Genomic DNA, 25502 nt, shown 5'->3' with positions numbered 1-25502 from the left:
ATATGTTAGGTTTTCTTTAGTTATTCATCATAGCAACTGAAATAGAAACACAGTCACAATTGTGCGCGCTATGTACCTTTTATTCATTCTGAAACTACCAACGGAGCCGCATGCGATAACATAAATTTCAATCGTTCGTATTTTGCCCAGACCTTGTTATTTTTTGGACGATGATATCTTGCAAGGAATCTGAGTGGCAGACCTGCGATAGGGTGGAGTCAGTGTTGCAAGAAAGGCTCAAAGTTGTCGAATTCGCTAAATCGTTATAATCCACCAATAGGTCATGATTACGATTATGATTTTGATCGGGACGGACACAAATATCTTATCAAACTTCTGGCACCGGTAGTATGTATGTTATTTTGTGGGCAATATGACTTCGTTTCTAATATCTTATGATATCAGCGTTGTTCAGGATATACAGTAGTCCACAAGAACTTCGTTAACTTAACTTTGTTTCATTGTTTCTCATTTTATGTCCGCGGACTGCCGTGGTTATTTGAGAAGTAATGATTTTCTATTGTGAGTGACACAACCGCAGGTTACGTTTAACAGAATTATCCCAATAAACAAGTCATTTCAAATATGCCCGCAATGGTCATAGATTGCACAATTTAACGTCGACCTCGGAATTTTTGTAACGGCGATATCTTGCTTAAAAATAATCTCGAGTGCGAAGAAACAAAAGTTTGACAAATCCCAAGATCGCAAAAATACCATTTCAATTTATTTATAGTTGGCAGTTTATCACGTATTTTATGGTATTTTAGAATAGTAATCTTTTATTTAAGTAATTCTCATAGTCATCTTGAATCAAACGTCAGTAACGACGAGCACAATTAAATTATTATGACAAGACATTTTAAATGCTCGAATCAGACATGGATTGAATATTTTACGTAACAGAAATCTCGTTATCCATTAAAAAAGTTTTTTTACTCAATCGCGAATAGTGTTGCGCGGAAATTTCCGATTTCAATTTTGATCCCCCTCCCTCTTGAGAATCCTGGCTGCGCTTTTGCTTATAAATAATGTCATTTTTTAATTCCGCCTCTTTGCCATATTTCGAGGCTATTTGTTGTCAAATTTTATTAAAGCTGTTGTTGCTTACTTGGACAGTTACAAAATTAGCTAAGTCAGTCTTTTGAAAAATAATCAAATAGCTCGCGGAGCCCCTAGGCTTCTCTCGTGGAGCCCTGGGGCTCCGTACGGAGCACTTTGAGAACCTATGCTCTAGAGCACACTATGTCGCATGTGAAAATATAATATTGTAGTACCACGAGCACTTCTGCAACATGTAATCATTTTTGGTATAACATTTATTACATGGTCACCACTGACTCTTATTGGTTTCGTTTAAATGAACCAAAACAATCCGTAGTATTTTTCGGCAAAATTATATTTTTCCAAAAACAAATAATCCTTATTTTAAACCATCACCTCAACAATAGCGAATTTAGTTTCAGTCATTTCAATTTATTATTTTCCGTTGTTACAATTATTCGTACTTTAGGATCGGTCCCCCATATTGTAAGATTTTTCATGAATCAAATATGAAATGACTAAAATCGTTCTGGTTCATTTTGAGCTCTCGAATCGAGATTCGAAATGACGTCATTTTACTGTGAAGAATAAAATGTCCTAAAAGTATTAGGATATGTATATAATACAGTGTAAAGCGCCAAATACGTTCCGACCAAGATGACCGCCTTGTAGACTTTGTAGCTATAGTTGAATTCATCTGTCTGTTACCGGTACCGTACCTATTGTTGCCACTGACTTGTAACATTTGAACGTATCATATCACCATAGGCTACCGGTAAGTTACATCTATTCCGAAACAAATACTAAAATAGCCAATTCAGATTTTTACTCTTGGTCGTCGATAGATACCGGTACCGGTAACACGGCGAAACTAACGCAGTGTGTAAGCATGTCGCTGTATACAGGTACGGTACCGGTACCATTAGATGCTGATGTACACGGTATTTAAAGAATATTTTGGTTTACCAACTACAAGTCTACTACTGTAACACAAACATGCTCAATTAACGAATGAAAAGCTACAAAAACCAACCGCCTAAAATAAACATCCACTAACGACAAAGAGCCTCGCTTACCGAGTCCTAATTCCTGAACCAGAAAAAGCGCGGGCTACAGGCACGTGATATTTGAGTGATGTCATAATTGGCACATTACCGGTACTAAATGACCTATGACGGTAAAGAGAAGGATTAAAATATAGGAAACTTTGATCTCTGCAAAAAGTACCAGTACCGGTACCTCAATAGAGGACTTGCACGGGTCACGTGACCTTGTTACTGGCCGGCAATAAAACAAAAACGTCCATTTGGCTCCTGTCAGTTGCAAGTCGGATTATACGTTTCCGTTTTGTTTGGCTGTTGAAAATGATTATTTCGTATTGTTCCGCTGGCTGTACGTATAGTATAGACAACGAAATGGATCTTCAGTAATATTCCACTGATTTCAAAAGATCCGGAACGTCGCGCAATGTGGATATCATCTATTGGCAGAACTGCTTGGTGTCAAGTCCAGAAGCCATCTTACTTGTGTTTCACTGTTTGCGGACAGCACTTCGTTGATGGTGAGTCATGATGTGCCGTTATCAATTTTTTTAAATATTCATAAGCTCCCTCATTTCAATGGAAAGCAGATAACTAACTACTGTTATTGGGATGCTTAGGCGTAGGCCTACTTGCAGACTTGGCTCGTGTAAGGGCCTACTTGCAGACTTGACTCGTGTAAGGTATTAATCAATAATTTCCATAAGGTATTGTTTCCCTAGTTAGCAGGTAATCTATTAGTAAGTGTGAAAATTTGAATAGATAACTAAAGTTTAACGCCAGTGCAAATGCAAAAAATAACCAGAATTCAATTGAATTCTCTATCTGAGAATACGCTCGCCACCACATCTCTGATCCCCCTGGGAGTTTCACAGGTTCCAATCCCATGCGGGGATAATTATGTGCGAGGGGATTGCAGCTCTCCTCCCACTTAGGGTGGTTCACACGACCGCTGGTCGATTACGACATCCCCCACCATCAAGTCGATGCTTCTAAAACAAATAACTGGCTAACTAATCCCGACATAGAATGGTAATCGTACGATGTTGCACCTTGCAATCTGTCCCCAACCACAGATAAATTATATCCTAAAAACTAACCACATTGGTAGGCATAGTTGCGTTTTAAATTGAAAGAAATCTTCATTAATGGCCAGAAGGTGTTGTCTGATTGTTTTGTTAGTTAGCAGGTAATTTATTACTGATCTGATACACAAACTTGGCACTGTCAAATGATGATTAGTGTTTAATTTATTTTCAGGAAAAAGGGAAGATAACCCATTATCAGCTGCTTACATGTTCCATTGATATTTGAATTTTCGCCATGCCCAGAGAAGAAGGGAATAGTTAAAAAAAGGAGGATTTTGAAGAAAGGCAAAAGCCAGGACTATTTCAACAAATTCTGTTAACTTGTATGCGTTGCAATATTAATTCGCAGTTGTTAGCATAAACATTTAATGTGTCTTTCGACTAGACCTACCACACTTTAAAAAAAAAGCCGCCTACACCCCTTTTCACTAGAACCATAATACTGTAAAATATTTGATAGAAATTACCCCCGAGACATCATCTTTCATTTGAAAGGGCTGTGGAGGCAGATACATTTTTTGCTCTAAATTATGGAATGTTACTTCCAGGTTATCTTATCCTTGCTTATAGATATCTTGAGGTTAGTGACTCCAACTGACCCATGCATGCAACACTGAAAATTCTCTTGTGTACCCATAAAATAAGGCTGTTGGAGCCTTCAGACCTTGAAAACAGTCGAATCTGAGCACGATGGATTCATGTGAAACACGTAATATGCATTTAGAAGCAAAAATATCCCATCCTGAGCAGCACCGATCCACAACCTCCTGCCTATGGAATCAAAACATTAGACAAATTAGTGTACTGTGCGCATTCACAAATTTTTGCGAATCAAGTGTGCCTTTTGACTAAAGAAAAGTTAGCATGAAATATCAACCTAGTATCTGCAGATAAAACCAATTGTTTTTTAAAAATACATTTTTGATGTGCTTTATTTTTCAAATATAATTTATAATTACTGTAAAGTGTGTGATACATTTGGTACCATGAATACTATTTGCAAATTAGCTTGGGTTACACCCCTCTCAAATAAAAGTTTAGACTCTTAAGTCGTATCTAATAATATTCTTTAAACAAAAGGTTGCGGCTAGCCAACTAATCTCAGAAATTCCTTTCAGATCACAAAGTCGCAATATTACGCCTCGCTTAAGTTTCATTGGCAACTGTATCTGGTTGTAGTATCGGTGTCCAACGTTAGACTAAAACCTTCACGACCAGACCCACCGAAACAATTTTTTTTCTTGATGGGGTCGTCTTGAAGTTGATTTCGTTAAAGCACAATGGACACTTTATCTCCACCAATCCACAGTAATGACAAGTTACTTTGTCATTACGATAAGCATCAATAAATGGATACTGAGGATGTATTATCAAATCACGCAAGCTGAGGTCTTGTGCCACTGTGGTCTTGTTGCAACTTATACTTTGCCATCCATCTATTCCATGGTCGCACCCATATCTGTAAGATAATGGATACAGATAAGAGTTTTCATAAAATCTAACGATCAAGGAGTGTGAAATTTATGTCCATATCCCACCACAGCCACTAGTCGTAAATGAATTTGATTCCGGGTAGCATATCTTTTTTACCAATGACAATGAAAAGACATTTTGAATCAGTTGTACAAGCACCATTAGGATATGATTTATCTGGGGGGGAGCCAGTTATTTGTTTTCAGAAGCATGGACTTGGATGGTGGGGAATGGTCGTAACCGATCAGCGGTCATGTGAACCACCCTCGGTGGGAGTGGAGCTGCAATCCTCTAGCACATAACTATCCCCGCATGGGATTGAAACCTGTGAAACTACCAGGGTGATCAGAGATGCGGTGGCGAGCGTATTCCTAGATGGCGAATTCAATTGAATTCTGGTTATTTTTTGCATGACCCCTGGTGTTAAACGTTAGTTATCTATTCAACCTTTCACACTTAGTAAAAGATTACCTGCTAATTAGAGAAACAATACCTTACAGCAATTGATTATTAATTCCTTACTGTCTTACACAAGTCAAGTCTGCAACTGCAAGTAGGCCCACGCCTAGGCCTACTGATAACAGTAGTTTGTCATCTGCTTTCCATTGAAATGAGGGAGCTTGTGAATATTTAAAGAAATTGATAACGGCACACTATTACTCACCATCAACGAAGTGCTGTCCGCAAACAGTGAAACACAAGTAAGATGGCTTCTGGACTTGACACCAAGCAGTTCTGCCAATAGGCAATAGATGATATCCACATTGCGCGACGTTCAGGTTCTTTTGAAATCAGTGGAATATTACTGAAGATCCATTTCGTTGTCTATACTATACGTACAGCCAACAGAACAACGAAATAACCATTTTCAACAGCCAAACAAAACGCAAACGTATAATCCGACTTGCAACTGACAGGAGCCAAATGGACGTTTTTGTTTTATTGCCGTCCAGTAACAAGGTCACGTGACCCGTGCAAGTCCTCTATAATCAGACCACTACCCGTGGTAAATCCGCACCTACCGTACAGACCGTTGCTAACACAATCATCAAACTCAGACTCACGCTATTGCATACTTAACATATGTACCGCATTCAGTTTTCATACGCACGCAACCGATGCTTAGCTCCCAAACAGCTTAGCGTCCCAGCCGAGATGGGCGGCACAAGGAAACTCGAAATCAAAAATGCTGCGCACGCAACCTGTCTCGTGGAGTTTTTGCGAATGAATATTTGGACAAATAGGTCCGCTTACTTCCGGAAAAATAATATATAAAAACAATATCTTATCTTGTCTAATGCAATAGCAAAACAATCAGAATTTTTGGGTGATGAACCAAAATAATTTTAGAATAAAATTAATTCAAATTAATACCCAGAGCAAAATTTAGATGAAATTCTAAAGGAGTATTTAAATTTGCTTCGTGACTATATCGCATGCGTAGTTAGATAAATTTGTTTATTGGAAAGAATAGTTACTCGTAAATTAGAGGATCTTAGATTTTTTTTTACTTTTTCCAAGTATACTAATCTTTTTACTATTTTTCTGTTATATTAATTACTAACTGATCAGTGAAATTAGTATTCATTAGTAAACTATTAACAAACAAGCACCCTAATTGGCTCAGCTAAGCAAGTCACGTGATTTCAATAAAATACTCTTGTAGAAAGTAAAATTCAACGAAAAATTAGTAGAAATTTACTAGAAAAATTAGTATATTTACTAATTTTTTTAACAGTGTACAACTAGGTATTAGATCAAGCTTGTAAAGGCTATAAACCATCGTATTGTTCATAACTTAATCAACACTTAACAAAGTTATTTGAGAACTTTCTCTTAACAATCCATCAATATAATTTAGTTTGCGTTATTAACTGATAAGAAGTGTAATGAACTTACGCTTCAAAATTATCCAGTTGCCAATCAAGTTTTCTATTGTTTCATTATGAAAGGCAAATAATCTAGTGATTACTCGTTGTTTATCGATACTCATTCATTATATTTATGAAACAATAAATGTCAATCATGAACTCTCTAATTTTGCTTTCATGTTCACGAGCGTAGTTTCTGATAAAGGCGAAGGACGTTGCTCTCGGCATACTTACTTTTTACTATTCCTAGACAAAGAATACGAAATTGATAGATGGCAGTGTTAAGGATGAAGTAAATTGTGCATTTTGAATGCTAGAAAATCGAACCGAGAAAAATAATCTTCTTGCAATTTGTATAGGACAGGTCCGGATATTAATAAAAGGAATTTGATTAGTCTATCCTGATTTATAAGAAAAATCACATAGCCAGGATGTCTCGTCGACTTCCGGTTTTGACATACGTTGAGGAATACGTTTGCGGTTTGTTTTATTGGCTATATAGCTTATATGGTAGCATTCATGCCATTTACAGCAATGCCACAAATCAAATCGCGGGATTGTAAAACCTGCTTTGAGATATCGTTAATAGATACATGTTCTCGCAATGGATTACCCTTAAAATTCCTCTAACAATTTTAAATGGGTCAACAATCCTTTGGTATTTGGTAAGTCCCATGACGCGCTACAGCGGGGGCGTTTCTTGGGAAAGTGTGAAATTCATGTATTTCCAGAATTTAACACGATCTATTTATTTAAGACCCAGCTCATGTTCGTGTTCTTTGAAATTGAGACAAAATAAATATATACGAGAATAAAACAGGACGTTTGCAAAAATAAGCGATTGGGGCCGAAGAATTCGAGTTTTCAAAACTTATTGGTTTACCACGTAATGAAAGCATAATAACCTATTTAAATATTTCGACCAATTTACGTGTTTCTGCAAAATTTTATGCAACAGATGGTTCGATATCACTATTGTTAAAATCGTGTTTTATTGAAAACAAACAAAAAAATAAATAAACTAAATGAAATTACATCTACATTTCATGTTATTTGTTTTGAAGCGCTCACAACTGTACACGTGCATATAGGATAAAATAAATCTAGAGTAGGAATACACTGATTAGTGTATGTGGAAACCGTGTGTATCAAATGTAAAAAGATTAATATAATATTTGAGCGTCATAGTTACTGAGCTAAGGTCCCCGACAATGTATATCGTTCACCCATATTGGTATTTGCACTGAAATGTCAAAGTTTTCAAATATCTAGGTATAATAAACAAAACAAAATGGTTTGAAGATGTGTAAATGCTTTTATTTTCTTTTTCACGCGCCACATCTTATAATAATGATTCACACATTATGTGCACAAAAATGTTGATAAAAAAGCGGTACAAATAACATAGAAATTGACTAGAAACAAAATGTCTGAATCTTGAGCGGCAACAAACAATATTTTCGGAATACGATTAGGGAAATCTCAAATAAAATATCATAGTAAAATCATTATCAATCAATCTATACACAAATGTATTAGATGACGGATAGGTGTGTATAACACACACATGAGAGTGACTGTTTCCGCCTTCTTGAGCGGGTGACGGACTGGCGATGTACTGTAATAAAAGTAATGTCTGAAAAAAATTCTGAGAAAACTCCACTGGAACGGGAAATAGAAAAATTCCCGGACACTTCCATTGGAGTGTGTATAAACGAAGAATGATACTCCGGTACAAGTTACTACATTGACTCCATTGTTTTTATCTGAGCAAAATGATGATAGTATATCATGTCTCATAAATTTACAGATAATCTTTCTATGCAATTTTAAATACAGAACGAATGCAAGCAATTAAAAAGTATGATTGATTGATGTCACGTTAAAAAGGACTATTACATCAAATAATTTTGTTACGTCTTGACAAAATAATTTGCATAATATATTCGAATTTTGTTGGTTAAAATATACAAAACTCAAAAAGCAGATCTAAATAATAAATTTAAGAAGTGATATATTTAAATTTCGCACTTCATGTCATTGTCATATTTAGAGTATCGTTCCAAACACTGCTGTCGCACACCAAAACAATCAAATTTACTAAGTTACAAGCAGTTTATAAGCGTGTCAGGAATAATAAAATCAACAGAAATGGGGGAGAGTGCGATATTGACGCGTTTCCGGTGGTTTTGAGCGGTGATTCAAAAACAACCGATGCGTTGCTTGTACGTGCACAAATCAATGCAGTCTTTCTGTTTGTTGCTCACTGTTGTTTTTCACCAATTCAGTCAGTATACGCGTGTTTGCATTTCGATATGCGTCTACATTTTACAGATTATAAGAAAGTGGTAGACCAGTATAATCAAATGCCTTCCTCACTTATTGAGGTTTGAATATAAAGTTATCACCGCTAAATTTGTAATGAAACATATTTTCTTTGTCCAGTGAAATCAAATAACCACCGTCTAAATTATTGTATCAAACTTTCAAAATATTTTTTTTTACTCTCTAAGCTCGGAATGACGTTCCTTCATATGGCTTCATTTCTTTGCTCATATAACCGTCGTCAATGAGGTGTATCTCATGATCTTGTTGATCATACATTTCATTTTCTAAATCTTCGGATTCAAACCCAGTATCAACTGCTCGTGACGTTTTCACGTATTGCGCAATGTTGTTTTCGCTCGAACATTTTCTTATAAATCAAATACTATTACTTTTCTCTGATCCACAACTCGTGTCGGTGCTGGAAGTGGAACTTCGGCGTGGCAAACTGGAAGTTTTAATATTTTCAACATTAAAGTCATCAGTTATTGATCGTATTTGCATCTTTGTCTCGGGTCTATTCGTCGAAATTCCGTTTTGAAATTCTTTTTTTTTGTAGTGTACTGTTCTTCACAATCTGTCAGAATTGGAAAAGCTTCTTTGTCTTTCGCGAACTTATTTTGGTCCGGTGCCGTTATGATTTGAAAACCTTTGTCATGCACACTAAAGTTTTCTTCATAGGAAAAAGTACTTGCCAGGTTCATATTCACCTCTAGTTTGTGTTGAGGTTCTTTTGATGATATTTGGTCAAATTTATTATCGAATCCCGAATCATATTGGTCATTAGAATTACCAATATTTAAAGAGGATATAGTTTCACCTTCGTCAACCATCGGGGATATATTTTTAAATGAATCAATAGTCATATAATTTCCAGTTTCATGATTTAATGCAATTGTGCTCTCATTCGACTGATCAAATGATGTATTATGTATTTGATTCGAAAAAGAATAGACTCCGTTTTGTAAATCTGTTGGCGATATGTAATCCAGGTCGTTGCCAAATCCGGAGTCAACTTCATTGCGAATATCACTGGCAGGGCGCGCAATGTTTGCTTCTGTGCTGGTAATTTTGCAGATTTCTTCGTGTTGGTGATCTAAAAAGTAGTTGAACGTTTAAAACCAAAGAATAAGCTAATGAAATTTGTCACAATTAGAGTTTTCATTAAAAAAAAGGCGAAATATAGATAAGGACCTCATAAACTTTATAGTTCAGGAAATATGTATAAATTTCATTTAAAAAATCTAGGAATCATCTTATATTTGAAAGCTTACATGCGAAACAAATTTGGTCAGCTTGCTCTCCCGCACTCCGGTTACGTATCATTGTATTATCTGGCAAGAAATTCTGCTCTTCCTCAATTTTGAACAGCTGTTTTTCCTAAAAATACATATAAAAATGACGCTACAATATTGTCATAAATGATTTTAAACTTCGCAGACGAAAATCAGCGATTTTGAAAAAGTTTCGCATAATGGAAGCAAATTAAATATATCTGCGAGGCTGATGGGTGTCACATAGGGATCTGCGTTAAGAAGTTGGCCGTATGCTATTCAATTACAGTATTTTTTTTTACTTTGTCTCATTTCCTCTTAAAATACTATACTGTAGTGATTAAGAGGAGTTTATTTCTAAATAAATCTAGTTACGAATGTACTCACGGATATTTCTCTTTGAGTTTCCTTGTAGGAAGGAAAGCATTTCTGTATTTTTGTTTTATATAACCAGAAGAAAATGATGATAAATATGAGAAGGGCAACGGCGACAACAACCCCTATAACAATAATTAGTCTGGTTGTTGATGTTTCGTCATCTAAATAAAATAGTGTATCAGTTAGTGAAAAGATTCGAAATATCATCCACTTCGATGAAAATTATAAACACTTGTAAGATTGTCCGAACGAGTGTTTTTCAATCATTAGTTTTGGACGTTTGTTTATATAAACAACATAATACAATCTGCAGAAAAAAAGCAATATATACCAGATATCGCCGTGAGTAGTTTACAAGTTGAAGTAGGATTCCACACACCAGACACCTTTAAGAACCAACACAAAGCATTTCCTTTCTTAGTAGTTTTGTTATGCAGCAAAGATTCGATATCAGAAACTTTTCCATTTATTGTACAATTGATTGAATTATTTTCCCATTCAACTTCTTCAGTCGTTTCAATCAACGTGAAATTTTTAATGCCAGTTACAAACTCATTGTCTTCATAGTGTCGACCATACGCAAGATAAGATTCCGCAGCTTCAAAAAAGCAGTAACGTCTGAAGAGTGATAATATCATTCAAATTGTCGTACAAATAATACGATTGTTGGGCTAATGGCGTGGTTTAATGTTGTTGTGTAACAATGAGATTTATTGAATCTGACTAACTATTTTCTATCAAATAAATATGCTCCATCAGAGTGGTTTGCACTTACTGTACTTTGCGGCGTTGGTACTTGTCCGTGCTGGCATCCTCATGTTTTTTCAAGAAAAATATTTCCCCACTTACTTCGTAAAGACAGTCTACCTTCACCACATCGTCACACCACTTAGGTGGTGTTGTTTCGGTTTCGTATTCTGTGAATAAAACCAGATATGAATAAAAAAAATGCACAGTTTTACAATATATATATATTTTTTTTTATCAAATTTTATGTTACGCGCGACCGTTTCCTTTTAGAATTAAAATCGCGTTTGTTCAGCAATTTGTGATAAAAATCTTTACATTACCGTGTATTCCGTAGTAACAATACTTGTCTCCAGGTAGTGGCATAATGAGCATAAACATTTCGTCTCCGGCTTTAGGTCGCAAAGTGCAAAATTCGCTCCATTTTACTCCACAACAATCGCGAATTATTGTCCAATTTTTTTCTCCAATTCTAATTAAAAATTGTTAAATTTATTGTTAAGGGAAGATATTCCACAGAATTGTATACAAAAACAAATCTTATTACATATTCGACCATTACTTAGATGTAAATACTACATGCAGAATACAAACATGAACTTACGATACGATGGTAAATGTTAGGTTCTGGGCGTACAATGCATGCCTTGTCGTGTTTACCCAGAATTGCACATCTTGTCTTGGTTTGTAGAGTTGTTTGTACGATATGCCCTTACATCCTGCCAGCCAACCTGAATAAATGAATTAAAATCATAATTATTCGGAAAAATGCAATATTAATGTTTTGTTATTGAAATGCCTCAAATTAATCGTAGTTTCTAACGCTGATGAAAGAAAACGCCATACCCACCTCCGTAGTACTTTTCAATTTCACAATCTATTAGGTCCACATCGCACATATTTCCTTTGTATTGACATTCGGGTTCATTTTGTGATCTACTGGAAGATGAATCACGAAACACTAAACACCAAATATCAATTATCAAACTAAAGCTAACAGGCGGTTTCATTATATTCGCTTTCTTCTCAGAACTAATTTAGCAATATGATACTCTCCGTTAAATATTCTGCACAAAATATTGTGAACATGTTTAATAAAGTATATTCATATGTACAGAGTAAAGATATAAATTGAACAAAATACAGATTCTAAAAGTCCATTGATCTAGATAGAGTGAAATACAGTAGGCGAACCTTTCTACAAACTTGGAATCTTCTACCCTTGGGGGAAAACTGGCTTGGGCTCAACGCTGAAGTGCTCATTACGGACCATTTATGGATTAAATCACGTCGTAAAAAAGGTATAGTAATAATGTATAGCCGGGGCTTATTTGGCTTAAACTAACTTCCAGGTTTGGTGTCAAAGATGTTCGAATGCGATGCGATGATTATTTTCTCAGTATGTTGAGGTTATAATCTAAAAAACACTCTGTCCATATCAAATCTCGTAGACACCTTTCAGTTGATAATCGCTTGTCTTAAATTTTCAAGTATTTCTATCCAAGTATTCATACATAGAGCCATGAGAGATATACTGTTAGTGTTCATAATATACCACAAACAACAATCATTTTGACTATATACCTTTATTTGCTGCTAGTTTACACCCCAGGGACAGTCGTGGGAATTATTAATATCACTATGCGTCACTTTCTAATGCTTTCTTTGATATCTACAAGACATACCCAACAAACTTTCAAAACAAAAACCTAGTATTCTTGATGAATCATTTTTCTTATAAATATCAACTTTTCTTCACTATAATAATCGATATTATACTTAATTATTGTAAATTCATTTCATTTAGAAACAAGCTATATATCGACATATCTGTCTCGTTGCAAGAACGTAACACGCTTGCAAATGGAGCATTCTGGACTTATGCGTCCAAATAAAACCGTTACAAATCCCGAGCCAAATTGTTGTTCATATTGTATTTTTAAAATCTTACTACTCTGACTCGATTTGATGACTCGTTTGCCAGTAAATGTGCAAGTTCTGATATTTATTTTTTGAATAAATGCATCGAAAATCTTTACGGTTTATTAGCTACGACATTCGTTTACGTTCGTTCGTCATGGTCGCACATAGAACACTTCTAAGGCAACCAATCCATACTGGACTAATTAAAACATGTTGGTAAATATCTGCATTTGTTTATCTAATTCTGTTGTTAGGCCGAAGCAACGTTGACAAATCACAAAAACTCTTGAGAAACGATAAACTTGGAACGATTCGAAGTCCTGCACATTTCCTCGTATGAGCAACTCGACAACCCCGGCTCAGACGCCCTTAACGCACTGCTGGAACTCGACAAAAATCCTGTCTTTTGTAGAGATCAGCTGTAAGCGTATGATATCTCGCGTGTTTACTGAACTTACCCTGATACGGTTGTATCGACTGGAATGTATAACCATGATCAGATGTTCCTTTGCGCTATTTCCACCTTAGCAAGAGTGCCGAGATTTAATTTAAAACAGGAGAAATAATCATGGGATATACTTCATGGAACAAAGATATTTTCTGCTATTTTCAATAGTTATTTTTCAATAAATTGATTTTGAAATTTTTTTGAATACTTTTTCAAACAAATCATTTAGTTAGGATATTGATAACAGGGATAATTTAACCACATTTTTAATATCATTCAGTAAAAATTTAAACGTGTGTTTCACATGGTGAAATGTTTTATAGTGTAAATATCTTGACCAATCATTTCCTACGAATTCTGGTAGAAATATAATTAAATAAAACACCAAAACGCATTTTTACACAAACGTATAAAAAATATGTATGGTTATTTATTTTTGGAATTTATGATATGGAAATTAGCACCGTTTTAATCCTAATAAAATGCTATTTTATTACAATAAATACCTTTCATACCCTGAGGTATTGCTCACTTTCGACAGTTGCCAACAGGGGATAAAACCACACACTGCGGGCTAATATACTCGCTTATCAGTCACGTGGGTCTATGCTTCAGTGATGTTTGCACGTGGATTGGCTGGACGGATGAGCGCGATCGATTGGTATGATGTTGTGATTCGATCAAAAGGTTAATCCAGGGAGATAATTGTATCTGCGTCATGCTAGCACCAATCAACTGTTTTTTAACTGAAGAGGAAATTTCGCCATGAATCAGTTTGTTTTGGAATTTGCTTTGAATTTGTGTCGGTATATCTAAATTCTCAGAAATTCGACCACATTGACTCATATATTTAAATGGTACATTAAATTTCAAACCTTGTAGCTAAAGGTTGTTCACACTGCATCTACATCATGATAAGGAAATTAGTATTTCAAGCAAAATAGAAAAAGGCGCGGTATTTGATCTGCAGTAATAATAGCATTCATAACCGCATTCATATGGAAAATTCGGAATTTGATAGATTCTCAGAATCAAAAGGTTTTTAATTCTTATAGACAGGATGCCTTTTATTAAAGGCATTTTACATAACCTTATTGGCAGGGCTCTTTGGACCTTCAGTTCCACAACATACGACATAGTTAGGTAAATGATTCACAATATCTTCTCACATTTTAACATAATAATATAAAATTTGTGTTAATGCAGTGAAATCTTCACTTTTGTTTAAAGCTATGTAAATGTCAATAGCGTTTCATTAAGCATGTCTGACTGATTCTGATTGACCACAAATTCAATTTTATATTTAAATTTTCCGCTCGTATCAGCACACACAAAAAAGAAAAACGGATTTGTGCTAATTCAATTTCGCGATTCCCCTGTGGTAAGATGTCAAACAATAAGTATGTTTTATGCAAGAACGAGCTTGACCGATAAATATGAAATGATATATATTTGTCGCGATAGTCTCTGTTAAATAGGGGATTGGTACGTAAAAGTTTAGCATGGCGCTTTATTGCTAGCTATTGCAATGTGCATTACCATATTTTTGTAACAAAGCTTCTTAAATTTCGATGTTCGTTATATGCGAGAATTGTACGAGTCAACCACAAGTTTTTAAACACAATGGCAATTTACATAATCACAGAATTGGTGATATTTGAATTCGTATCGTATACTGACGCCATAACACCCACTATTAGAAAATACATTTTACCAAAAAATCAGGATAAAAATTTGATTTTTATGATTTAATTCAATATTATTATTCTAAAAGCAGAGAAAGAGTGTCACATTTTCTCTCTCTACATCTTGCAACCCTTTCACTGCGATTAACTTCTATCATAGCAATTTATTTATCCATAATAGGAATGAATCATATATACAGTCTTTTGCAACCCGTAATAATTTTGTTGTTTTCACCCCAGGGTTTTTTGAAATATATTGATTTCTTTAAACATAGTGAGTTTTAATACTTTTTCTACTAATAGCTCTCAAATTAATAAAAGCACAATAACCTGTTGTTATGTAACATTATTAGCCGAAAGCCGAATCTATCCATAACCATATGTGCCGTCATAAATCAGAATTGCATATTCTATAGTCGTATGTAATCTGGGATAAAACAACAATTAAAAAAATGATTTAAACATTTTCGAAAACACGTTGTATAAACACAATCAAAAGCCAATAGTTTTTTATTTGGACTTATTTTGAAACAGAATCAGTCGGTGCTTTTCGATGTAACTTGAAAATTGGAACAATTGGTATGAATAAAAACTGTGCGTTGCAAGTGACAGTAAAATGATTGCTCTGTGAGATGGAGATGGAAATGAACGATGTGCACCAAATTAAGAAAGACAACAACTAACATTTCTATTTTTCTGTACCCAGATGCTAATCTAATATGAAAACTTTTGTTTTGATGATCTGTAATCTCAAATACCCTTTTAAGTTTGCCGTTGACACTCTTTCGAGAATCAGCCATCAAACGGTGTCGTTAAAGTTTCATATCAATTTCCCTCAGTAACAAATCAGTTTGTCCGCGTATCCATAGGCACGTGACACTTTCTATATGTTAACTATTTAATGACAAAAAGACGTTGATCACATTCACAACCATTACCCAAATTCCATTCGACAGTACCACTCATTTGATAAAAAAAAATATTATAATATTTTATTATTATCTTTCCTTTAATGTATTATTTCAAATATTTATACAACGTAAAAAATTAACTGTGACCGCGTTCCCGTGAAATGCTCGAATCGCAATTATAGGTGAGATTCCTGCACTAATCGCGCAAGTATATTAGGTAATAACTAAAATATTGAAACATATTAAGTGGCTCTAATGAAAGATAAGACGTCATGATACCAGAAATCTTGACATCATAATACCCGTTTCTAGTATCGAGGGGATGTGGCTTAATAATGCCGCTCCCCACTCAGGTATGTTAGTCACAGTTAGTGATCACAACTTTCGTGGTAGCTCTCTTATTGCTTCAAATGTGGTAGATTTCAAGTTCGATTTATTTCACGAGCAAAACCAAAAAATGAGTTGTGAAATAATTATTTTTGGTGTTTTCTAGTACTTTGGTTTTCCGAATACCCACTTAGTGTTGATCTAATGGATATATTATTTATAATCTAAACGAGTTTAATGTACTCAGAAAGGAAACGTCAATTCAATTTTACATCAATGTGCTTTTAACGAATTCCCAAATTGTGAATTCGGATTCCTAATTTGCACTAATTAAAGAAGAATCTTGTTTCACCATCGGTCTGGTGTTTTTGTGCCAAAAAGACGTCACAGCTATACTCATTTAGAGATCCCGCATATAAACAAGTAACCATCTTTGACGTCACATTTGAAATGTAATCGAAGATAATTTAGTTAAGCCACATAAAACAACTGTCACGAACTGGTCATCAATGCGCTTGTAGATTTGTTCCTAATATGTGCATATGACCTTGTATATATATATATATATATTTAAGTAAGTCAAGTAAGATTTTCATGACGTTGATTGGGAAATTTAATTGCATGTATCAGAGAAAATTGTACAGTATGCATTAAATTCAAATTAGCATCTTAAGGCTGATTTTGTTAAATTGAAATAACTACTATATTCAACAGAACATACTGGCCGCGAAACAGCGTTATTAATTTCCACTTCGATAATCCGAAATATTTCAATCGATAAAATGTCCTGGTTTTATTTAATACAAAAATTTATGTGAGGTCGAAATTGAACACGAACTAAATGAAAGATGAATTTTCTTTACTTAAATTTAAAAAGTTTTTGAAATAGTCCGGTAAGTTAGCTCAAATAAGTTAAGTGGCACAGAGCGGTATAGTCTTTGAGTCAGCCTCATCAAGTGATTTATTTCAAAGTTCAATATTTAAATTTGGTAACTCTACTAACAAAAAAGATTGTGGTTGGTGGTACTAAACATATATTATATATATTTATGCTCGTGTAACAGGGAAAGCGCAATTAACGTTTCAATTTTATGTCGCCATGGTTATTTATCATTTATAAATTGGGTGATGAATATACCAATTCAACAATAGATCACGCAGCATCTTAGATTCCCCTTACCTTTTCATAAATTAAGATGATAACGCCGCAATGATTACAAATTTTGACGTTTGCCAATATCCCCTGTATCCAATTGTCACTCTGGCGTGAATATTTCTAAGCCTTACTTTGAATTACGATTTAAGTACTTTTATTTGAAAAAATTGTGTATCGTCAGCAACCCTAACGTTATGGATTGTATGGGTTATGTACTTTCGTTGTCTTGAATTAATGCTTTCAATCAATGGATTTTGAATTGCAGCCAATGTGTGGCGAATTCCAAACTCACTGTCATCAGATAAGATTCCAAGCAAGCCCTTCATCGTTCTGTAACTAAATTGATAAGCTTCATCAATACTTCAAATTCCCTTATCTTCTTAAAAATGAATTAACTTGTTTTAAATAGTTAAACGAAAAGACGCCTTATGATTTACATCGAACGTAAACAGTTATGGATCCGCCCTTCTCAACTAAAATATAGATTTGTTGAAACATTTTCTAACTCTATACAAGCAAAGTTTTATACAACATCAAAGGATAAAACCAAGTTTAAAATAGTACGGTTGCATGTGTATTGATATGTCACACACGTATACAATAAAATTGCATAAACATTTAGTTGTTGTTTCATTTCTCAAAAAAATAGTGGATTTTAAATAAAAGCGACTGAAGATACATAACTTTTATCATTTTAAGTGTTGAAATCTCACCCATGGCTACCTTTTCGTTTCAGTTTACTTCCAGAATTTTGTTTTTACTGCTTGTTTTTATTTTCTTCTTACAGTAGAGAAGTAACGATAATGACAATAATGACGTAAGTTCGAACAACTTAACGGAGAACTGCTCCAACTACAAGAATGATGAATGAGATTCTCATATTCATTTCCAATTATTTTTTTTTGAAAGAATTTTGAGGATAATTGGTCATGGCGAGTTCTTCGGAAAGCAAACAGCAAAAAAAGACTTGGTCTGATAACAACCCAAATTAGCCAACAGTAAACTTGGTTTCGTGCGAATTTTACATTCCAGACATGTCGTTACTGATAACAAAGGAATCAGTAAAAATAAGTTAAGGATGGATGACGAAAACTCATTTTCTTCTCAGTTGTAAAGTTTGTTCTAGTCGTGTTTGTTTCATAATTTATTATTGCCGGGTAGTTAGTTCGTAACCGCTAGTCCGATATTTTAACCGCTTGAACCCGGCAAGCCGGTTTACCGGCTTGTTTGAGTACGCTCTGTGCCCCGGCAAGCCGGTTTACCGGCTTGTTTTTCGTGTCGGAAGGAATCAACTTTATGATCTCGTATCTCAAGAACCACAATGAGTATTTAAATAAATTTTATATTGCATGAAAGCTTGGTATTGGGACTAATTATATTGTAAATATCGGTGCTCTAATATACGATGTTTCAGTAAAATTGGCAATTTGAAAGTGCGTATGAAATTATTGTATGATAACAAATATTTAATATAAAGAATTTCGACTTCTCGCCTAAATATCCACATATTCAATCGGCAATATATGTGGAGAATTTGAATAGCTTTTTATATACGTATCCAAAACGATTTTACGATGAGCCATTCAAATTTTATGGCCAAATATATTAGATTATCTGTAAATTTAACAGCGACGCTGCGTCAAAATGATGTTCTCGTTGAAGAGAGGCTACGTCTCGTCACGCACAACTTTACGTATATTACGCAAATGCAAATTAACGTGACGATATCCGCAATAACGTTACGTCGAGATGTTATTATTTAAATGTCCGCAGGAAGTAATTAATTAACCCGATGCTACGCATTCAAAATTCGCACTACGCTTTGACTTTGACTGCCCGCTCAAGCCCCATTACGCCATAGGAACAAGATTTGGATTTTATTAGCAAATAACGGAACAATAAAGACCATGAAAAATGTATGTACATGAAAGACTGCTTGCTAAAAATTTTAAATTGAATATTGCACTTTGTTGTGCCCGGAACAATGAAGAACATGAAAATATTATGCAGATAAAAGACACATTCTAAATCCAATATTGCACTTTGTTGTGCCAGTTATACCAATGATTGTTGGTTTCGTTACCTATACATAGGTACTCATTACAGTATTTGTACATATATACTGTCTCGCATCGTTTCAGCAACGCTTTGTCTTTAGCAGCTGGCTTGGTTTTTTGGCAATAATGTAAATTTATACGACGCATCTATTATTAGAACTGGCGTTTTGCGGTAGGGTATCTAGTTCTGGCGACGCATATGATCTTGTTGGAATAAGAGTTGCTCTTTTTGCATTATTAGTTTTCTCAGATATTGATCCATCCACTTGCTTCGCCTAACATTCGTACAATCAGATATTTCGATCTGCAGAGCAGGCAAGTACTTATTTTGGTTGATATTTGAACAAATACTGATGGGCGAATAAAACATTTTCCAAGTGAAATTTTATATGACGATAGTAACTTCCCTTCACTTCGCTATTACTGCACGCAGTACTCGACGTCGGTACTTCAATCCATACAGGGTTAATATCATATTGATACTCGGCGACCGATGTCCCGCTGAGAACGTCGTCGTGAAAGTTATATTGCGCATTTTGCCACGCAATACTTTTCGAACGTACTTATCAACATCTTCATGACGGTAGTCACGTGATCGGCTTTTGCGTAGCTGCGTAATCAGTGCGTCATGGCCGCTTATCGAAGTTGTTCACTCGACACAATGATACACAATTAAATATTTAAATATAAAATTGGTTATATGGCAGCCACAATAGTAATTCGAATATCAACAAAAAGCTCACAAAAAACTCTTTATGAACATCAAATATTGGCAGTATATTTTGTACCAAAGTAACAAAATTTCAAGCCAAAACTCACATACATGCAGAAAAATCACTGTTAGATTAGGGTCAATTTTATTAATTTTGACAAAATGTATTTCGAAATGGAAAATACAGTCTGAATGCACGATAAAATTTCCTTTCAATTGAAATGTCACACAACGTGCTACCTATAATTGGTAAAAAATTATAAGCGTGCCAAATAGTCAGTATTTAGACTTATTTTATTGTTCTACCAATACGGCGCCGCGAACCTTCAGGGTGAGCGAGTAACTTCGCTCAGAGCTGTCAGAGTTCAAAGAGTTAAAATGACGTAATCCTTTGACATGAATATAATTTCTCGTGTCAAGTGTCCTGGTGTGACCTTACATTTGACATTTAATTGCCGAAAATCAAGTTAACATAACAAACCAGAGAAGAGAAATAAACTGGCCTATAATATATGAACGTGTTTACTGTCACCAAGGGTAAATATTTGACGTTGTGGATGAGAGCTCTCGAACACAGCCCTTTGACCAGCTATGGTCCGTCCCCCATAATCGCAAATATGTTTTTATATATAAATTTGTGGCAATGTCGTTTCACGACAGAAAACCTTTTTCCATTGGCGTCGTTCCATGCCAAACATCTGTACATTTGTTCAAAATGTTTGTTCATGAATTCACACAGATCTAATATTGTTGAGAAAGGCTAGATATTTAGATCATGATTTGGATTTTTGGTTTGAAGTATCGATCACATTTTCAACACCCGAGCTATTTGTAACAGTTAGGATGAGATAAACTTAATCTTATTCAACGTGTCATTCAAAATCTACTTCCATGGCCTATTATAATAAACTCAAAACAGTCTCCTAAATATTCATTTTAAGCTATCCTGGTCACCACGAAAGAGAATGTTAACAGATCCTGCCCCATGTTGTTAATTTCATAACCAATGAAATCAAATGATCGAAGTAATCCGACTTTGATATCGTTTACGCAATACATAACAGTAATCCATCTTTTATATCAGAAAAACCTTCGCAGTCGGTGGCTCAATATGACTTATTTATATTTTCAGAAAATAGTATAAGTAGTTTTTTTTTTATAATTTGATATTTTGTTCAAACGTCAAATCAAGGTCTAGGCACCAACAACAAGTAAAAACAATACTAATAGAATTGCAACTTGATATGAGTAATATAATAGGAATTATTCCTGCGACAAATGTTAGTAGATTCGCATTTTTCATAAGCCGCTAGAATAAAACGTCAACAAGTTATCACTGCTATGTTAAGCGCTAGGGAATTTGCTACCTTGCCTGAACAAGGGCAGCAAGTGTGTGAATAATTTCCGGTTGATTAAATGGAAACCATGTCACAAGGGCAGAAAGTCGAAGTTTGGTAAAAACTGTTTGCTAAATAACAAACTAGTGGATTGTTCTGTCAAGTATTCCCCAACTAATGAACTGTGTTGCCATTTTTTAATATTTAATTCAGATTCAGATTCAGATTCAGATATTTTATTTCGTCATGCAAGAATCAATATGAGGCAAAAGAAAACACAGTAAATTGAAAAAACGAAAAACATTGATTCATTGCAATTGACGCGGGGTCGCGAATAGACTCAATGAGTCATCTAGTCAGCGACACCTTGGTGCTGTATTAAAGCAGCAAATATAGCAATGAAGCATATAGAACAACAAAAAAACGAAAATTTATCTTCAGAAATACACAAATCATTGAAATACAATAATAGATTCGAAATAAAATACACAAATCATGGAAAGACAACAGTGGATTCGACAACAAAAAAGGAAAAATTATCTTCAAAAATACAAAAATCATGGAAAGACAACAATAGATCCGAAATAAAATGCACAAATCATGGAAAGACAATAGATTCGAAATAAATTTAATTGTAAATAACCACACTACAAGAACCGCCAGTACGATTCATTCAGAAGAAGGCTCATTAGCGACATCTGGTGTTTAAGATGCGCATCGATGAATTCAAAACATAAAATAATGCTGAGTCATACGACCCAGCACTAAAAAGGACTGAAGTAGCGTCCCAAGCAACTGGGTTGCCATTTGATAGCTATTATATGTGGAAAGTAGACGACGACGAGTTTCCGTCACAGTAAGGTGAAGTACCGGTATGCACTATATAAATTGCACATGAGAAGTTGGCAAAAAATGACATAGTAAAACATGAAACAGCCAGCAAAAGAGGTACAGCATTTAGCTGTCATAAAAAAAAATAATGGATACAGCTGTTCAGTAGAGGAACATGGATGGGTACAGGAATCTTACTTATAACGGAACAAGTTAGACTGCTAGCACCTATAAGCTTCAAGGTATAAAGTTTTCAATTTACATTTAAAAGAATTATAGTTACTTGTACGAATTGTTTCAGGAAGCAAATTCCATAACTTTACTCCAATGAACTTGATTGAGCGTTGGGTTAGTTTGGTAGAAAAACGATTCAAAAAATATGAGCAACTGGTCGAGGACCTTGTTCCATATGAGTGAACATCACTCTGCTTCATAAAATAATTAGTGAATGCAGGAGGGAGTTTTTTGTTGTGATGTAGGTGCATTATTTTTAGCACTTCGAATTTATGCATATCCACCATTTTAATTATGCGAATACTGTGGTAAATAGGAGTCAGATGAGTGCGATAACCGACATTGGAGATAGCGCGAATTGCTCGATTCTGCATAATTTCAATATTACGTAATAAATTTTTATCAGCCAAGCCCCATGCAACAATGCCATATTGAATGTGTGACTGAAATAAGGAGTGGTAGACCATACGTAATGTTGTGAGTGAAGCAAATCGCTGAAGTCTATATAGTATCCCAACTGACTTGGATAGTTTAACAGCCAGTTTGGATATTTGAATGTCCCACTTCATTTTGTTATCAATATGAATACCCAGATATTTATAAAAATTTACATTTTCAAGTTCTGTGTCATCAATTTGGACTACTAAACCATTTTGTGCTTTACTTTTAGGCGATATTAACATAGTTTTAGATTTATTTATGTTTATTGTTAATTTGTTTGATCGCATCCAGTTTGCTACTTTAGCAATTTCAGTGTTCACCCTTAATTCAAGGGCTGCACAGGATTTGTCACTGTCAAGGAGATTGGTATCATCTGCAAATAATTTCGAGAATAATGAAGAACAATGAGATATGTCGTTAACATATACTAAAAATAACAATGGACCCAAACAGCTACCTTGTGGAACTCCATGAGTCACTGGTAAGGGAGGAGAACAATAAGAACCTACTTGAACATACTGTGATCGACCGCTTAAGTAACTAGAAATGAGTTTATTTGCTATACCCCTAATACCATAATGTTTCAACTTGTAAATCAGGATGTCATGATTTACAGTATCGAAAGCTTTTTTTAAGTCTAAAAAAGTTGCACTAACATACTCTTTCTTTTCTAGTCTATCATAGATAAATGATGTAGTGTCTAAAATAGCATGCGATGTGGAATGACTGTTTTGAAAACCGAATTGAGATTTATTTATGACATCATATTTATTGAAAAAACTAGTAAGCCTCTTATGAATCAGGCGTTCAAAAATTTTATCAATCGTTGAAAGGATTGATATCGGTCTATAATTTGACACGAGTTTTTTATTTCCAGATTTAAGAAGAGGAATTACTCTTGCAATTTTGAGAGAAGAAGGAAATATGCCGAGAGAGAGTGAGCAATTGAAGAACTCTGTCAGACATGGAGCGATGAGGTCAGCAACTAATTTAAGAAAGCGAGCTGGAATATTATCTGGCCCAACTGCCTTCCTATCCTTCAAATTTTGAATTTCTACCAACAATTCATTAGAAGTAGTTGGACTCAAAAATATAGACTGGCTCAGAGGATTATGAAGAAGTTGTTTGAAGTTACCCGAATCATTAGAAAACTTTTCTGAGAGGCTGGACCCTATGGTTGAGAAGTACTCATTAAATTCAGTTGATATCGAAAAGTCATCTTTGGTGATACTGCCATTTTTCAGATAAATTTCCTTAACTTTTTGTCTTGATTTATTATGCGTGTGCGTAATTTGGTTAACTATTTGCCATGTCGATCTCGGGTTGCCTCTGTTTTGGGCAATAAGGTTTTGGTAATAAATTTGCTTTGCTCTATCTACAGTTCTTGTCAGAACATTCCGATAATTTTTAAAGTACGAGCATTGAGAGCTGTTACCCCTCAAAAAATGAGATTTGAATAATTTATTTTTGCGTCGAATACAAGTAATCAATCCTTTAGTAAGCCAGGGTTTTAGTCTTATCCTTTTCTGACGACGTGAAAGTGGTTGTAAAGGGGCATGTCGATCAATCAAAGAAACAAATGATTGTACAAATTCGTCAAAGACACTGTCAAAGTTTTGTGAATTTAATTGAAGTGTGGTGAATTGGTTGTTAAGAATGCCTATTATATCTGAACGAAAAGTGTCCAGAGAGAATGTGGACATGTCCCTTGACAATACACAATTATTAGAAGATGTTGGTTTTATGCCATTCAGGCAACACATAATCGGAAAATGGTCTGTGATATCAGACAGAATGACAAAAGAATTGATTTGTGAATTGCTCATATTAGTGTAGATGTGGTCAATTAACGTTGCTGAAGTACGACTTATTCTAGTGGGCTTTGTTATCAGGGAAGTGGCATTATGTGACATAAGCATGTTAACATAACTGGCAACTTGGGTATTAGTAGAAGTTGAAAATAAATTAATATTAAAATCCCCTACAATCAAAAAGTGTTTATGTGCCATTTTGGATAAAGAAGTTTCAAATGCATCAGTAAAATTTAAAATATCATTGCGAGGATGTTTATATATAACGCCGATTACTAGGTTATTGCAAGTGTTCACCAAACTGACTTCGAACCACAGATTTTCGCAGTTAGAATAATTATTAAGGTCAAGCTCTGTAATTTCAGAGTAGGTGATATCATCTCTTATAA

The 25502-nt window shown here is 34.7% G+C and overlaps 1 protein-coding gene and 2 long non-coding RNA genes across 3 annotated transcripts; 1 reads left to right on the top strand and 2 right to left on the bottom strand.

The window, feature by feature from the left end:
- Window positions 1-1323: 1323 nt before the first annotated feature.
- LOC144432417 (uncharacterized) lies at window positions 1324-4137 on the top strand. The gene is made up of 2 exons (XR_013480617.1): window positions 1324-2605; window positions 3345-4137. It is a non-coding gene; the product is annotated as an uncharacterized LOC144432417 (long non-coding RNA).
- On the bottom strand, window positions 4091-6059 carry LOC144432418 (uncharacterized). The gene is made up of 2 exons (XR_013480618.1): window positions 5310-6059; window positions 4091-4631 (listed from the first exon to the last, which is right to left on the bottom strand). It is a non-coding gene; the product is annotated as an uncharacterized LOC144432418 (long non-coding RNA).
- A 1409-nt stretch (window positions 6060-7468) lies between these two features.
- Window positions 7469-12388, bottom strand: LOC120334130 (uncharacterized). Its single transcript, XM_039401581.2, has 8 exons — window positions 12091-12388; window positions 11845-11971; window positions 11564-11712; window positions 11269-11410; window positions 10825-11111; window positions 10503-10654; window positions 10116-10221; window positions 7469-9937 (listed from the first exon to the last, which is right to left on the bottom strand). The coding sequence occupies exons 1-8, from the start codon at window positions 12248-12250 to the stop codon at window positions 9327-9329; spliced, it is 1734 nt and encodes a 577-aa protein (XP_039257515.2). The 5' UTR covers window positions 12251-12388; the 3' UTR covers window positions 7469-9326.
- Window positions 12389-25502: the final 13114 nt, after the last annotated feature.

The sequence above is a fragment of the Styela clava genome, chromosome 15 (genome assembly GCF_964204865.1).
Source record: "Styela clava chromosome 15, kaStyClav1.hap1.2, whole genome shotgun sequence".
Lineage (NCBI taxonomy): Eukaryota > Metazoa > Chordata > Ascidiacea > Stolidobranchia > Styelidae > Styela > Styela clava.
This window is presented reverse-complemented; position numbering and strand designations above follow the sequence as displayed.